The 15,273-nt window shown below is 48.1% G+C and overlaps 1 protein-coding gene across 1 annotated transcript; it reads left to right on the top strand.

Annotated features, from left to right (window-relative positions):
- The first annotated feature begins 96 nt into the window (after positions 1-96).
- On the top strand, positions 97-15,183 carry LOC102682944 (aldehyde dehydrogenase 2 family member). Its single transcript, XM_069181952.1, has 13 exons — positions 97-371; positions 2,194-2,298; positions 2,893-3,033; positions 3,959-4,038; positions 6,139-6,250; positions 7,233-7,361; positions 8,482-8,595; positions 9,030-9,132; positions 10,253-10,437; positions 10,776-10,940; positions 12,472-12,629; positions 13,950-14,064; positions 14,533-15,183. The coding sequence occupies exons 1-13, from the start codon at positions 237-239 to the stop codon at positions 14,563-14,565; spliced, it is 1,575 nt and encodes a 524-aa protein (XP_069038053.1). The 5' UTR covers positions 97-236; the 3' UTR covers positions 14,566-15,183.
- Positions 15,184-15,273: the final 90 nt, after the last annotated feature.

The following is a 15,273-nucleotide window of genomic DNA, read 5'->3' as shown; positions in this document are numbered from 1 at the left end:
CCTGGCGCATGCGGGCAAGGCCTCCTGGCGCAGGGCCGTAAATGCAAACTGCAAACTGCAAAAGGAGGCGCCCATTGGTGCAGCTGTCCCGGGAGGTGCAGGAGGCGGGATCGGAGGCGTAAAACCCAGCGAAACGGGGGCCGTGCCTGTTGCACTGTAGCTCTTGCTGTGTCCGAGGATTGACAGCCCGGGTTGTAGCCGCTGTTGAAACGAGTGAGGGGGTTTAAAACGGCAACATGTTGCGCTCCGTGCTTTCCAGATCGCTGCTCCGGGTCTGTGACCGGGGGTCCATCCGGCTGCCTGCGCATAACTACTCTGCTGCGTCGGCAATCCCCGCTCCTAACCCCCAGCCTGATGTGCACTTCAACAAGGTACCCCAGCCGGGCAAGTCGTCGCGAACATCGGCTGCAAGCGCAACAGGCAGGCCGGGGGCTCGTTATTCAGCAGTCGCTGCACGGCCAGCTTCAGACCCCTGTTGCCTAATGAGCTGACAACGATTTTGAAAAAAGGTTTCTTACGGTCATGGGGTGGCGACGCTACAGGCGATTAATCGCGCTGATGGGCTTATCCCGCAGGGCAAAGTTGTTGCAGTGGGGTTGAACTTGGGCATTCCTGTGCAAAATCGAGAGGGGAATTAGGGGCTGCGTGCTCAGGAAGCGTGTTCGTGCACAACCTTGTTTTCTTTACCTTGGCTTCGTGTCTTGGGGGTGTCGTGTCGAGCTGGGGACACGACCTCGCTGGCTTCTGCTTTTTGCAGCTCGGTGTTTTCGAGTTTGAGGTCCAATCTGATACTACCGAGAGGCCTGGAGCAGGCAGGGAGGGGCGTGTGTAGCTCAGAGAGTTGAAGGCAAACGGGTAGTGAAGGACAGAGTGAATAAGGCTCTCCCCAGGGGTGAAGAGTATTTAGATGTTGCTCGAGTTCCAGTACTTTTAAAATTGTGCAATTAAAAAAAGTAAGCAAGTTTATAAGTTTCATGTCGGTAAAATACTAGAGCAAAAGTATAAAAGATTCATCTATTGACAGTACTCATAAGTGCAAAGTAGCTGTCCTAACTTCTACCCAGGGAAATCTGCTGTTAATGTTAATCTAATGTTACTTTAGATTATCAGCAGCACTGCTGTTTTGCACACACCTTTGATTACATTTAAATCTGAGATAAGGAATTTAAATATTAGTCCAAGCTTTGTCCATAAATGAAATGGTTCTAAGACCGTACATTAAAAAATATGTTTGGGAACTGCTTATAGATTCACACTACACTATTAAATTACTAAATGCATCCTGCACAGCTCAACAGGAGCAAACCACAGTAAACACAGATGAGCCTTTGAGATGAGTCTCAAAATATTCTTATTTATTTTTACACTCAAAGATAAGCATATTCATTGCTTTTAGTATTGTTTGTTATTGATAATTTAGTGTTGTTAAAACCTATTGTTCAAAAGAAATGCAACGTTTTGGCTGAGATCTTTTTTGAGCCTTCACAGCTGAAGAAGGCTCCACAGCCGAAATGTGTTTTTCTTCTCTTTTCAGCATGACAAAAACGTTTAGTTGTTCCTTTGCATTTGATAATTTCTGAAATCTGAATACTGTAGTGTTTCTGTGTAGAAAGCTTTTACAAGAGAAATTCAGGATGGGAGAGTCCAAGGTTTTATTTCAGATTAAGATGAAAGACTGAATGCTGATTTTTTTTTCCAATAGTGTTCCATCTCTTAATGGTCATTGAGAGACAGATTTTCTTGATATACATAGAAAGATCTGTTATTCTCTGCCAGTCCTTTCAGGAACTGGTCAGACCTGAAAATAGATCTGAGGTTCAAGACCTGTTGAGTTGTCTTTCCGCAGAGTGAGGATCCCTTAGTCTTTGTCAGTCAGTATACTGTGTCATGTGTAGGGCTCTGCTGTGGACAGTGTGGTGAGATTCACACTGTGAAGAAACTGCAGATGGCAGATCCCGTCACAGGGTTTGGAGGAAGGCGGGAATAGTCCTCATCCCTGTTGTGCTGTTGGAGTGGTAGAAGCCTGTTGGTTTAATAAATGGAAGATCCCATACAGGGAGGGGGAGGTGTGAAAGGAAATAATTGTCAATTCCAAGTCCGGGGGGGGGGTGGGAAGATGGCCTTGGATGTGGGTGTTGCCCTGCAGCTGCTTTTCTGGTGCCATTTCTTTCTGATCTTCGGTCTGCCCTGTAGATCTTCATCAACAACGAGTGGCATGATGCGGTCAGCAGGAAGACCTTTCCGTCTATAAACCCCGCCACGGGGGAAGTCATCTGCCAGGTTGCGGAGGGAGACAAGGTAAAGATTTTGAGAACCAGTGTGGGCAGTTGTATGGCAGGGTTGGTCAGTCCTTGCTCCAGGAGAGCCAGAATCTAGCAGCTCTCCTACGTCACCCTGAAATCATTATGTTAGAAAGACGGGGAACCTGTGCATTGTGATCAATTCAGTAAATTAACCAATTTCAGACAGGAAAGGCTGATCTAGTATTCTGATATTTGTATTTTAGATTTGTGGAACTTCTTTATTGAACAAATCACTTACTTGAGCGTCAAATGGGATTTGTTCCAGGCGTTTAGGAAGTGATGATTTAAATAATTTCAAAATTCTCTGCTCGTCTCCAAGGGGGTAAGTAAAGGGTGACTCTTAAGACCTGCTGGATTCTGGATCTGTAGCAACAGGTATGGCCGCCCCTAGTTTTTAAGAGCTTGGCGTGAAGGAACTGCATTTCGTTTTGTTGGCTAATCGTGGAAGGGGCAGTGGTGGATGGGCATCTTAGAAGCAGGGTAGTGCTTTGTATGTGCTTGTATTGCTGATGTTCTGGCAAACCCCTTCTCAGCAGCAGGAAAAGGCCGGTGTGTTTGTCGCCCTTTTCTGAAACTCCCTCCTCCTCAGGCGGACGTCGACAAGGCTGTGAAGGCTGCCAGGGAGGCTTTCAGGCTCGGGTCGCCCTGGCGACGGCTGGACGCCTCTGATCGGGGGCTCCTCTTGAACCGATTGGCCGATCAGATCGAGAAACACGCCGCCTACCTAGCTGTAAGTTCCTGTGTCGTGCTGCTCTCCAAGGACTTGCCTTCTAGAAGAAAGAAAAGTAAAGGAAGTCTCTTTTCTTGTTTAACCGCCACAGTAGCTTACCATCAGTTCTAGCCAGCATGTCTTTGAGAGGTAGGAGGAATCAGAACACCTGAATGAATCCCGTGCAAATATGGGAAGGCCGTGCAGATTTCTCACGGAAGGCTCTCTGGCGCCTAGCTCCAACGCAGCCACGCTAACCAGCCACACCACCATGCTCCCCTCTGTATTTTTCTATACGGTATTCGTCCAGAATAATCGATGGGAGACTAGTTCTGCAGTCTGCCCTTTTCATATTTTACTGATCTTTTTTCATTTAAAGGCAAAGACTACAAAAGCAATTTGTGATTCTAATTGCAGCACGGTTATGGTCCTGTAATGCCTTAACTTTCAAGCTCATACAGTGTGTGGCTCCCTCCAGCGTCCCTTAACACATGGCAGAGACTGGCAGGGCTCTCAGTCAATTGTGACCAGGAAGTTCTTTCATTCAGCCGGTAATTCAAGTCCAGGGGCATTCTTGGCTTAAGGCCCACTGTCAGTTATAATGTGAGGCCTGTCAATCAGGACAGTGCCCAATAGTATATCTGTGTCCTGGAGAACAGCTTCGAGCTCTTCCAGGCAGATCAGCTCCATTTCAGGAGGAATGTCATAGTTCTGAGTTTAAGTTCCCTTTTCTCAAGTTGCCTGAATTGATTTTAACTCGGATGAAGTTCTTGAGGCTTGAACGAGATCAATGAGCATGTCAGGTGTACAACACGATTCAAGTAGCCTCCATTCTTTGTAATATTTCTTACGTCGTACCAAGCATGATTGTTTTTTTGGATGAGCAGCTGCGGTAGGTTTTGCCCACTGATAGAAATGAGCATAACAAAGGCTATTCTGCCTCCAGGCCCTGGAGACCCTGGACAATGGCAAGCCTTACGCTGTGGCCTACAGTGTGGACGTCCCCATGGTGGTGAAATGCTTGAGGTAAATATTGGCTTCGCTCGGGCACTCTCGCAGCTGAAAAAGACAGCCTTGAAATACCATTTCTGAACGGGCTCCTCCTGAAGGAACCAGACGGCATGATGGCTTGCACATGGTCACAGAGCTACAGGCACAGCCAGTGTGACTCGGGAGATACCGTGCCAGAGATGCGCTGCAGGAGAAACTGAAGGCTTCCTTGTCTAAAGCTTCCACCTCACAAGAAGAATAAACAAAGGAAACTGCACTCAGCACAAAGCATTGCATTCAAGACTTCTCCTGTACATAGATATGAGCAGGAGAAGGAGGAAAAATCCCCATTGAAGAAAACAAGCATCAGCAACCGATCGCTGATTGGTGTACATGACCATATGGACTGTAATAAAGATTATTTAGCTAGATCTCTGTTGCCCAGGCGCATAGTTCTATTTATGAATCTTTTACAGTTGCCCACGGAATGCATATTTTTGCCAAACGGTTTAAATCGTATTAAATAATTGTCAGAATCCCCAGTGATTTCAGTTAGATGTTTCGGATGTTGAAGTTCGTGGACGGTTGAAGGACTGACGCAGTTTTGCGTCGGAAATACTACCAACATGTCAGACTCGGTGCTTGTGTCAGATGAAGTACCTGTAAATGCTTAGAATGTTATTTCAAGGTTCTTGAAAATGGGTCTGCTGTACTTTTTGGACTGCGATTCCCAAGATGAAAGCTTAAACCTTGTGTAGCATGCAGGTGATCAGAGTGAACAACAGTGCTAATTTCAGAAATATTGACCTCTGTAAGTGCTATATAATGCAAGAGGTTTTTTGTTCTTTTTGAAATGAAAAAAGTCAATGTTGTATTGATATTGGTCTAAGAAATATAAAATTTATCTTCTTTGTCTTTATATAGAGATTAACTGCGCATTCCAAGCACAGTACAGTACTGAATACAGTTCATAAAGGGGGGAAAGGTCATTCTGTCTGAGGTTAGTGGCGTTTAGGCAGGGAAAAGTTTTATTTCCTTGGGTGAGAGAAAGAGGTTTTACAGGCATCAGTCAGGGGCGTAATGAAAATCTAAGAGGTAGTGTGCTTACATCAAGAATAGACAGCACTCCTTTGTAAACAGAGCTGTGGGTAGAGCCCTGCTGTTCATCCATGCATCTTCTAAGCATCCGATTCTGGGTCATGGGGCAGCCGGAGCTTATCCCAGCAAGCAGCAGGCTCAAGGAAAGGTGCGCTCTGGATCGCTGGTGCCGTTGTTTTCCACCCTCCTTTTGTAAAAGACTTCCAGCTTGGAAGACCTTTGGCACATGTTCAGGGTAATTTAAGACGAAGTAAACAAACCCAGAGCTGCTTAGTCACGCAAGGCACTGTTCCCCTTCCAGTTCAGAAGTGTCCCAGCAACCAGGATTTGTAAATCGGGAAAATATTACTGCTGCATACATTTAGTGTTCTTCATGTGCTGTGCACAAAAGTCTATAGTTTTTATAGTTATAAACACTTTAATGAAGCATTTACAAGCAGTGAAGTGTGGAAATATACTCTACAGTATGACTTTTTCATATGAGGGACTTTTTTATGTTTCCAAGCAACAGCGGCAGGTTGAAGATCACAAGCTTGGATCAAGAATTTTAAATTCTGAGTACACGATTTTAAAATGGCTCAGTAATTCTGGAATCTGAAACAGCTGCAGTGATGTAGCCTGAGATGTGAATTATTTAGAAAACTGCTGAAAATTAGCTGAAGCGGAATCATTTTATTTTGCAACATAATCCTTTATGCAGTCTATTCAATAATACGTAGCCCATGCAGTTTCACTGTAGCCCACTACAGTGACATCAGGGGTATTTGTCACACGATGGTGCAAACTGGAAAAGGGAGACCACTGGACAAACCCGTGGTAAAACCATCAATTCACAGTCTTCAGGGATTTCACTCCTGACGATCGGAGACCGGTTGTATTAAACAACATAAGTAGATGTTTCCCTTAACGTCTCACACGGGTGTGGAAACCTGAGTTTGAGGGTCTTTAAGTTTCAGGCTGAGGCCCTGAGCCGGTCTTTGTGTGGGGCTGACGTGTGGTTCTGTTTCACGCCCCTGAACTCGAGCGTCTCTGATGCAGGTACTACGCTGGCTGGGCCGACAAGTGGGAAGGGAAGACCATTCCTGTCGATGGCGACTATTTCTCCTACACGCGCCACGAGCCCATCGGGGTGTGCGGTCAGATCATTCCCGTGAGTAGGAGCCGCGGTCAGCGCAAGGCCCGGGCCTGGGCCCGCCGGTCTCGGGCCGCTCTGGCCTTCATTATCTGCAGGCTGGGGGCTGAGCAGCAACGTCCTGGACATTTTTGCAGGCAAATTTCAAAAGTGATTAGAGCCCCCCTACGACGACGCTGACGGGAGACGTTATCGATGCACCTCTGAACGAGTCGTGCGTGATGTACATGGCTCAGATGAAACGGTCTCTGCCTGTGCAAATTGTTTTCTTTACACGTCTGATCTCGGTGTTTTCATGGCATTTGGAAGAAGGAATCCCGGTGTTGCTCTAAGACTATACAATTCTTGTCTGTTGCTATGAAGGCTTGAGAGCTCTACCTACTGGTGGAGCTGGCTGACCCAGGCCAGGCCTCAGAGTGGGCAGCAGGGTGTACTGTGTGTCTCCCAGAGGCCCAGTTGTCAGTACGAGTCTGTGCATGATGGGCAGACAAGGCGCATTCACACTTAGGAGGAATATCTAAGATAAGATCAGATCACTTTATTGGCCATATACAATTTCTTGCATTAGGAATTTGTCTTTTCGCAGACCCCAGCTTGCTCTCCATGAGACACACAGACAGGGAGAGAAGCTGGGGGTCAGAGCGCAGGGTCAGCCTTTTATACGGCGCCCCTGGAGCAGCTGGGGTGAAGGGCCTTGCTCAGGGGCCCAGTGGAGTAGGATTCCTCTGCCGGCCGCGGGATACGAACCGGCAACCTTCCAGCCACAGAGCCCCCGCTCCACAGTCCAGTACTAGTGACACTGGACAGTGCCTCCAGCGAGTGTGTACCCGAGGAGTGCTGGACGCTCCAGTCATATCTGTTTTAGCCTTTTGTTTTGTGATATTTCGCAGTGGACGCGATCGTTGTTTGTGATCGGAGCCCCCGGCGATCCAGCGGCTCGGGATTCACCGCCCCCCCGTCGTGTCCGGCTCTTCACAGATCCCGCTTTTGTCTTTGCCAGTGGAATTTCCCGCTGCTGATGCAGGCGTGGAAGCTGGGCCCGGCCCTGGCCACGGGCAACACTGTGGTGATGAAGGTGGCCGAGCAGACTCCTCTCACTGCGCTGTACGTGGCCAGCCTCATCAAAGAGGTGAGCCCTTCGCTGCACACACAGCGGCTCCTGGATTATTGTCTGTATGAGAGTGACTGGGGTGGCAGGGGTCAGCTCTGGGGCCCCGGGTTCAATCCCAGGCCTGGGGTGCTGTCTGTGTGGAGTCTGCATGTTCTCCCTGTGGTCATGAGGGTTTCCTCTGGGTGCTCCAGTTTCCTCCCACAGTCCAGAGACATGCCGGTGGGTTAATTGGCTTCTGGGAAAGTTGGCCCAGGTGTGTGTCTGTGTGTGTCTGTGTGTGTCTGTGTGTGTCTGTCTGCCCTGTGATGGAGTGGTGGCTCGTCCAGAATGTACCCCGCCTGACAAACATTGCTTGCTGGCGTAGGCTGTGCTTTCCCTTGACCATGAATTGGATATAGTGGTTACAGAATGAAAGGGTGGCTGAGAAGGACTCCGGGCAGGAACGGTGAATTCTCACCAGCGGAGCTGATGTTCCTTCATAGAACTTGTTACTAAAAGAAAGAATTTGTCATAGAGAATTTGGTCTTATCAAGACTTTGGATTACAGATGCCTGTTCCAAGTTCAGACTAAAAAAAAACTGAAATATATTTACTGTAAGAACAGCCAATTTTAAAAGCCAGACCTCCCATGTGATAAGATAAAGGCACATTCCATCTCTGGCTCTGACTCCCATGAGAAAGCACTCCCTCGCTCAAACAGCGTACCCCAGCAGTCTTTCATCAATCTTAGGAATAAATGTGGCATTTTTTTTCCCACATAGCCTTTTGCCAGATTGACCTGTCAGGCTTTCGCAGTCAGATCCTTTCCAGTTCAGACAGCTTTCCAGAGACAGACAAATCTGCAGTTTGTTCCATCAAGACAGTGTGACCTCTGTCTGTGTCTATGATGTCTGAGGGACTGTACAACCTGTGCTGGACAGAAGTGCTGTCTCTGTCCATATTCCTTTTGCTCCTAGTTGATTGTGTACAGAACACGTTTCTTCACAGTGCAGTGTCCACCCTTCGGTCAGGGGAACAGGCCGGACACACGTACAGCCTCACTATCCTTTTATGTGGCCTGGAGATTGACAGCAGAGGTCGGCGAAAGCCGGCGTCAGGCTGCTGACCATGAGTGACCTGCGGGTGTGTTCTCCCCCAGGTGGGGTTCCCTCCGGGCGTGGTCAACATCGTGCCAGGCTACGGCCCCACCGCGGGCGCCGCCATCTCCACCCACATGGACATCGACAAGGTGGCCTTCACGGGCTCCACTGAGGTGAGGCCATTGACAGTGGACTGCTGGATTTCTGTTAAATATCTGTAAAACAAACCTCTGAGTGCTGAAATTGAGCAAACTGTACATGCAAGTTAGAAAATGTACTTCGCATGGCCTTCTTGTCCTTTTCCTGCCTCTATACTTTAATCTCGTTTCCAGTTGATGGCCGGCATGCTACTGCAGGAATTTTAGGTCATGCCTTGTGCCACTTTGTAGGGGTCAGTCACACACCATCTTTCCCTCTTGGGTCTCTAATCACATTATTAGTCTGTGAGTCTTGGCATTATAATTTATGTGCAATCTGTACTTCTAAAGTAATGGGAATGCGTTAGGCACCGCGCTGGGCCAGCCTGCTCTTGCAGACTCGGGTGATGCATGGTCCCCGTCTGTGTGAGCAGGCCTGCAGTGACTGTCCTCTGTCCTCTGGCCTGCAGGTGGGCCATCTGATCCAGCAGGCCGCCGGGCGCAGCAACCTGAAGAAGGTGACGCTGGAGCTGGGAGGAAAGAGCCCCAACATCATCCTGTCGGACGCCAACAGTGAGCGCTCTCCACCCCCCTCCGGGCTGCGCTGGGCCCTGCACCCTAGAGACCTGGGGGCGTATAGTTGGACAGCTGTTCGTTTCTGCACGGGCGCCAGACATCGTGGTGGAGGACGCCGTGAGGCAGCTGTGCTTCGTTTATGATCACAGCGAAAGTGTATTTTGTTCATTATGGGCCCTAAGGAAAAGAAAAGGCTTCTTTAGCATAATAATCGACAACAGGACGCCCATCCTTCTAGCCGATCACTCGGATAGCAATCTATTACGAAAGAATGAAGAATGTAAAGATGATATAATTGATTATTTTACGGCTGTAGTTGGCTTATTTGAGTAGAACTGCGTTGTTCACTAAGCTTGCTGTAATGGTCTGTAGGGTATTATATATTCAAGGTGGTTTTTGAGTGAACTTGTCTTCGGTTCGGAACGCTGGGGATTTTTCCCCATAAGAAATAATGGAATTTTTATTTGCGATTTGCGATCTCCTGCCTTCCGAACAGATTTCACAGGAACGGATTCGGTTCGGATACCAGGGTGTGAGTGCCTCTCTAGACCAGCCCGTGGTTGAAACGCTGTGATGGATTTTGTTTCCTCGTTCAGGGGGCTGCAGGATAGCACTGCTGCCTTGCAACACTGGCTATTATAAATAGCTTGTAACAAAGCATTATTTTCACTTTCAGGTTTGTGTGTGCGAGGTGTGTGTGTGTGCACTCAGGGACCTGCCTAGTAGCTGTGCCCCTGTTGTGGGCTTCCGGTCCTCCACATGGCTCCCACTCACACCAGGGGCACTTAACCTCCCAGCATGTCCTGGGACTGTGGGAAGACACTGGAGGAAACCCACTCGAATGTGGGGAGAACATTCAAACCCCACATGGACAGTACCCCCTGGGACCCCAGCCCTGTGGGACAGCAGTGCTCACCACCACGCCCCTGTGCCGCCCATCAGTTTTATCCCACCTGCCCGTTTGAATAGACGCTGCCCCGTGCTGTTCTGCTGTAGGTCAGAGGCATTCGTCGCCACAGGCTGATGAGAGCCCTGTTGGTGCAGCTCTGTGGAGCTGCGTGTCTTGATGTGTCTCTGCCGGTTCGGGGAGGCTGACGGCGGTGTGTGTCTTCCGCAGTGGAGGAGGCGGTGGAGCAGGCCCACTTCGCCCTGTTCTTCAACCAGGGCCAGTGCTGCTGTGCGGGCTCGCGCACCTTCGTGCAGGAGGACATCTACCAGGAGTTCCTGGAGCGCAGCGTGGAGAGGGCCAGGAGGCGGGTGGTGGGGGACCCATTCAGCTTGCAGACCGAGCAGGGCCCGCAGGTACAGACCGGTCGGGGCACCAGCCTCTGGAGCGGGGCCCGCAGGTACAGACACACAAATTAAAAACAGTAAAAGTGATAATGTAGAAAACCACTGTTGAACAGATCACTCAGGTTCAGAAGGATCCAAACTATTAAAAAGATCTTCAACCCATTAGAGGAAACTTCCAAGCAGGAATTTGTCATTTGTTCTGACACAGCTCTGAAATGCTTTTGTAGTGTAATGAATTGTAAGTTTTGGGCCTTGTTAATTGTAAGTTTTCTGAGGCTCGTGCAAGGGCCCGGCTGCAGGCTGGGTCCTGGCGGCCCTGCTGAGCGTGCGCCCTGCTCTGCTGCCAGGTGGACGAGGAGCAGTTCCAGAAGATCCTGGGCTACATCAGCTCGGGGAAGCGCGACGGCGCCAAGCTCATGTGTGGCGGTGGCGTGGCAGCGGACCGAGGGTACTTCATCCAGCCCACCGTGTTTGGGGAGGTGCAGGACGGCATGACCATTGCCCAGGAGGAGGTAGGGATCCCTGCAGCTGCTCTGGGAGCCTCCATCGTGCGCGTGTGAGCTAGTGTTGCCTCTCGTACAGCCTTTATCGTACTGTCATTGCGCAGGTGGCTCACCTGAAGAAGGCTCCACAGCCGAAACACTGTGTTTCTTTACCTTTCAGCATGAACCTTTACCTGTACTTAAGCATGTTGATGCTCTAACATCTGCACACTGTAAATGTTCCTCTTTTGTTGCTTTTTTTTAACCTTCGAAGCAGCACTGCAAACTGTTATTTCAGCTGAACTGGGATCATTGAGTCAGCTGAATTATTTTTGGAGTGTACTAGCAGTGCCGTTCTATGATCAACAGGTCCTTTTTGCAATTGAGAGTTGGTTGTTTTTGGTCCTTTCGATGTGGCGCATTGCATGGAAAAGGGAAAAAGAACAGCAGCAGCAAAAGTAGGGCTTAGCTGCTGCAGTTCGAAATGGTACAAGTTGCTGGGAGGGCAGGTTGGAGGCCCTTTCCCTGGAGGTGAACCCAGACGCTGACCGTGTTCGCTCCTGTCACTCGCTGAACGCTTCAGGTGGTTGGTGAGAAAATATTCTCCGCTCTCCCCCTGTGGAACTCGCTCGAAGAACACGTCAGGAACACGTCAGGGAGCCGTGTTCTCTCCTGCCTGGTGCAGGGGTTGTGAAACACAATTGGCGATTCCAGATCGAGTGGGTAAATAATAAAAAAAAGTTACTTGGCAATTCACCATTTTACAAAATGCTATAAAGCAGCCTTAAAGCTCCAGTTTTAACAGAATGATGAAATGTAAAATTCCTCACCAGGTACAAGGTAAAACTAGTGCAAAGGATCGTTTGCAGTTCCTCTCATTCTCCACACTGTCACTTTGAATAAGGTTCATTTTTATCTTGTTTGTCTATAAAACTTTGTTCCATAACTATCGTGGCTCATTTGTAAATTCTGATGTGGCCTTTCTGTTTTTAGTGCTGAAGCGAGGTCACTGTGCATCTTGCAGTGCCGCCTTCGCAGTTCTCTTTTCAAAGTCTTCTGCACACCCCTGCGCTCTGGAGATTGCCTGCAGTCTTGTTAGCTACGATTTCATTTGCTTCTGTCACCAGTTACTGTTGTATTCCTCGGATGACCTGGCCTTTGCCTTTTGCTGACTCCTCCAGTAGTTTCATGCTTTTTTGAGACATTCCAAACTGTCGATTTTGCGACGCCCAATCTCTCTGCGATTGGATTTTCTTCTCATCTTTACAACCACTTGCTTTTCCATCCTAAATAACTCTCTAGGCTTCGTCTTGGATATCAACAGGCAGACTGCGAAAGCTGGAACTGACCAGTATATTCACAGCCCTTTTATGTTTTCATACTCTTTTGCCTCATATTAATATTTTGAGCTGAAATGCAAATTTAAATACTGTACTGCAAAAGGTACAGATTTCAGTAATCCCTTTATATCTGTAGTTCCTTCAACAGGTCCTCCGGCTTGCCTCTTTCGGTGTAGCTGCTTCTGAAGGTCTGACTGAAGCTTTCTTCTCGCTCTTGGCAGATCTTCGGTCCGGTGATGCAGATTCTGAAATTTAAAACTCTGGAGGAAGTCATCGAACGAGCCAACAACACCAAATATGGGCTGGCAGCGGCAGTCTTCACGAAAGACATCGACAAGGCTCACTATGTTTCTGGAGCCCTGAGAGCCGGCACTGTCTGGTAGGACGTCCCCTCTGGGAGCCTGATCTTAGCTGTTGCTCGGGCCAAGTCCTCGAGCTCGGCTTCGGGAGTGCCACACTGTCTTCTCGTTTTTACTCTGGATGAGCAGTTGGGAACGCAACCTTTAATGTAAAGACTGTCTTCAGGGCTCAAGATGTTTAATGTGTGGGTGATCGATTTTCAACATTCAGAAAGCACCGAAATTAAAATTAAAAAGTGTCACTCCAGAAATCTCACAGCCAGAATGCGCTAGCTGTTTGGCTGTTTGCCAATTGCTGTAACCTAGAGGGGTGAGCAGGGTCCAGCCTTCCGAGCCCATTTTCCTGCCAGAGCCTTTGGCATGCCTTACAGAATGACTCCAGCCTTTTCTGGGCATTGGCAGCTTCCTGTCTGGGGGCGACTCTGGTCCTGGCCTGCTCTGCGTCAGGTGGAAAGGTGTGGGTGAGAGCCGTCTACAGGGCCACTGGTTGAAAGCACATATAAAACTGACCTCCTCATTCACTGAGGCTTTCCCATGGCCGCTCGCTGTGTCAAGGGAAGGCAAATCCCCGATTTGAAACCGCAGGGCTCTTCGAATTTTTCACAGGGTAGCCCTGCCGGGAGCGTCTTACCGTGAGAGAAGCCCCTGGTGTTGCCTCTGGGGTCAGGCAGAGCACGTCTCACCCCTCCGTATTTTATTTGGATTCTTCCTGCCTTCTGGTTAACAAACCCTCCAACGAGGATACTCTCCAGGAAGCACACACCATTGCAAAATGTTTGCAGAAAAGGTTAAAGTCCTTTGTGAGCTAGCTGGATCACCATAGCTGGCACTTATCCCAGTCTCTGTGTTGCTGAGCAGACTGAAAGTGCCTCACTCTCCCTTACTCGGGTGGGTCCTGTGCTGGTTAACCCCTCGCTGCCTGGTAACCATACAGCTAGAGCCATCAGATCAAAGAAACACCACCACGAACCTGAGGGCAGACTCGAACAGGCCACACTCGCTGGTAGTGTGTCCTCTAGGGTCCTGAGCACAGCTCCCTGCTGCCTCTAATTTGCGCAAAACCTCCTCCATATAACTGAGACATGGAAGATCATCAAACCGTAACATCAGCACATCCATACGAGCTTCTTGCTAGTGCATAGACTTACAAGCCCATCGGATTTATAGCAGTTCAGTGCATATCTAAAAATAACTAGGGATAATACAGTCAGATCTTGCATGCAGATGGTTAGAAATCAGTGCAGGTTTTACAACATACGGTAATTGATCCCACATGGTCATTGGCCAGGTTACCCTAATTTGTTAATCCCACAGCATTCGCCCTTCTGCTCTGCCTGCAGGATCAACTGCTATGATGTGTTTGGTGCCCAGGCTCCGTTCGGGGGCTACAAGGCTTCAGGAAACGGGCGTGAGCTGGGAGAGTACGGCCTGGACAACTACACCGAAGTTAAAACGGTGAGTCCATCTGGCTGCAGAGTTTTAAAATAAAAAACTTTGTCTTCAGAGCTATTATAGAGAATATACATGCAAATGTAGCACTCTAACACGGGCTGTTAATGGAGAAATGACGGTCATTTTCTTTTTGATGGCTGTTTTGATGACTTGTTCTTTAGCTGAGGTAGCCATTTTCTCTACAGCAGTGTCCTTTTTCTGTTTAGGTATCGGTTATTTAGGATGTAATTTTCCCCTTGAGCTAATACTGTTGATGATTGGAAGATGTTTTTTAATATTTCGTAAATGCCATCGGGGTGAAAGTGGAGTATGTTGCACAGCAGGGAATTTATGTTGAAGAAAAACAATTAAATACCTTTTATGTCTGAAATATATTTGTCAAAACACAAGCACAGTGGAAGATGATCGTCAGCACACATCAGACCCAGACTGCAGACAGATCCTTACAAGCACAAGTATTTTCTCTTCCAGGTGACGATCAAGGTGCCACAGAAGAACTCGTAAGCTCTTTCTCCAGAACACCGCCACTGATGACAGCAAGACGAGAAAACCTTATAAAGAACGACAATTCTGAATGTGCCTCCTGCGCTTTTTTTTACCAGAATGCATTGTACAGCATTGTAGTGCTGTCCCACCCTTTACTGTAAGCTTTGTTGTTTTTATCCATTGAGCCAGGAGTTGGAGATTGTGGAATAGATGGATCAGAGTCACATGATTTGTGGTTTTAAAAGCTCTTATTTCTAGTGTCCATTGCACAGTCAAACGTTTTAGAGCAGTTAATAGTGAAAAGAATGAATTGAGAGGATGCACAGTGTTGCGTCCGGGCCGTGCAGTAACGTGTTCTCACAGACTAGCTCTACAGGCAATGTGAAGGGGAAAAAGCCCTGGCTCTTTCCTTAGCGTTTGTGGCCTTTCCTGTTTTGCATTTTCTGTATTTAAAAAAAAAAAGTCACAGCACTTAAATAGAGGTTTCATTTTAACATTTCTTTTGTCCGTTTCTCTTTTTAAACATGTGGTTGAGCTGTGAATGATTTACTCATTAAAAGAAAGCATGCCTGGAGTCTTAACTGCAGAAGTAGTCCATCTTTTGATAGGTTTATACAATAAAGATGTTGCCTTTAACCTGCCGATTGATGTGCTTTGACTTTTGCCTCTAGTGGGGCTGTAGTTCCCAGATATTTGTGGATTTCATCTGTATAAAACGCATGTCTT

The sequence above is a fragment of the Lepisosteus oculatus genome, chromosome 22, assembly GCF_040954835.1.
Source record: "Lepisosteus oculatus isolate fLepOcu1 chromosome 22, fLepOcu1.hap2, whole genome shotgun sequence".
In the NCBI taxonomy this organism is placed as follows: domain Eukaryota; kingdom Metazoa; phylum Chordata; class Actinopteri; order Semionotiformes; family Lepisosteidae; genus Lepisosteus; species Lepisosteus oculatus.
This window is presented reverse-complemented; position numbering and strand designations above follow the sequence as displayed.

Bases quoted from the DNA above. Each gene is read 5' to 3' on its own strand.
- LOC102682944 (XM_069181952.1), top strand. From the start codon at position 237: ATGTTGCGCTCCGTGCTTTCCAGATCGCTGCTCCGGGTCTGTGACCGG. The intron at 6,251-7,232 runs GTGAGTAGGAGC...TGTCTTTGCCAG, and splicing joins TGTGCGGTCAGATCATTCCC to TGGAATTTCCCGCTGCTGAT. The intron at 12,630-13,949 runs GTAGGACGTCCC...CTCTGCCTGCAG, and splicing joins CTGAGAGCCGGCACTGTCTG to GATCAACTGCTATGATGTGT.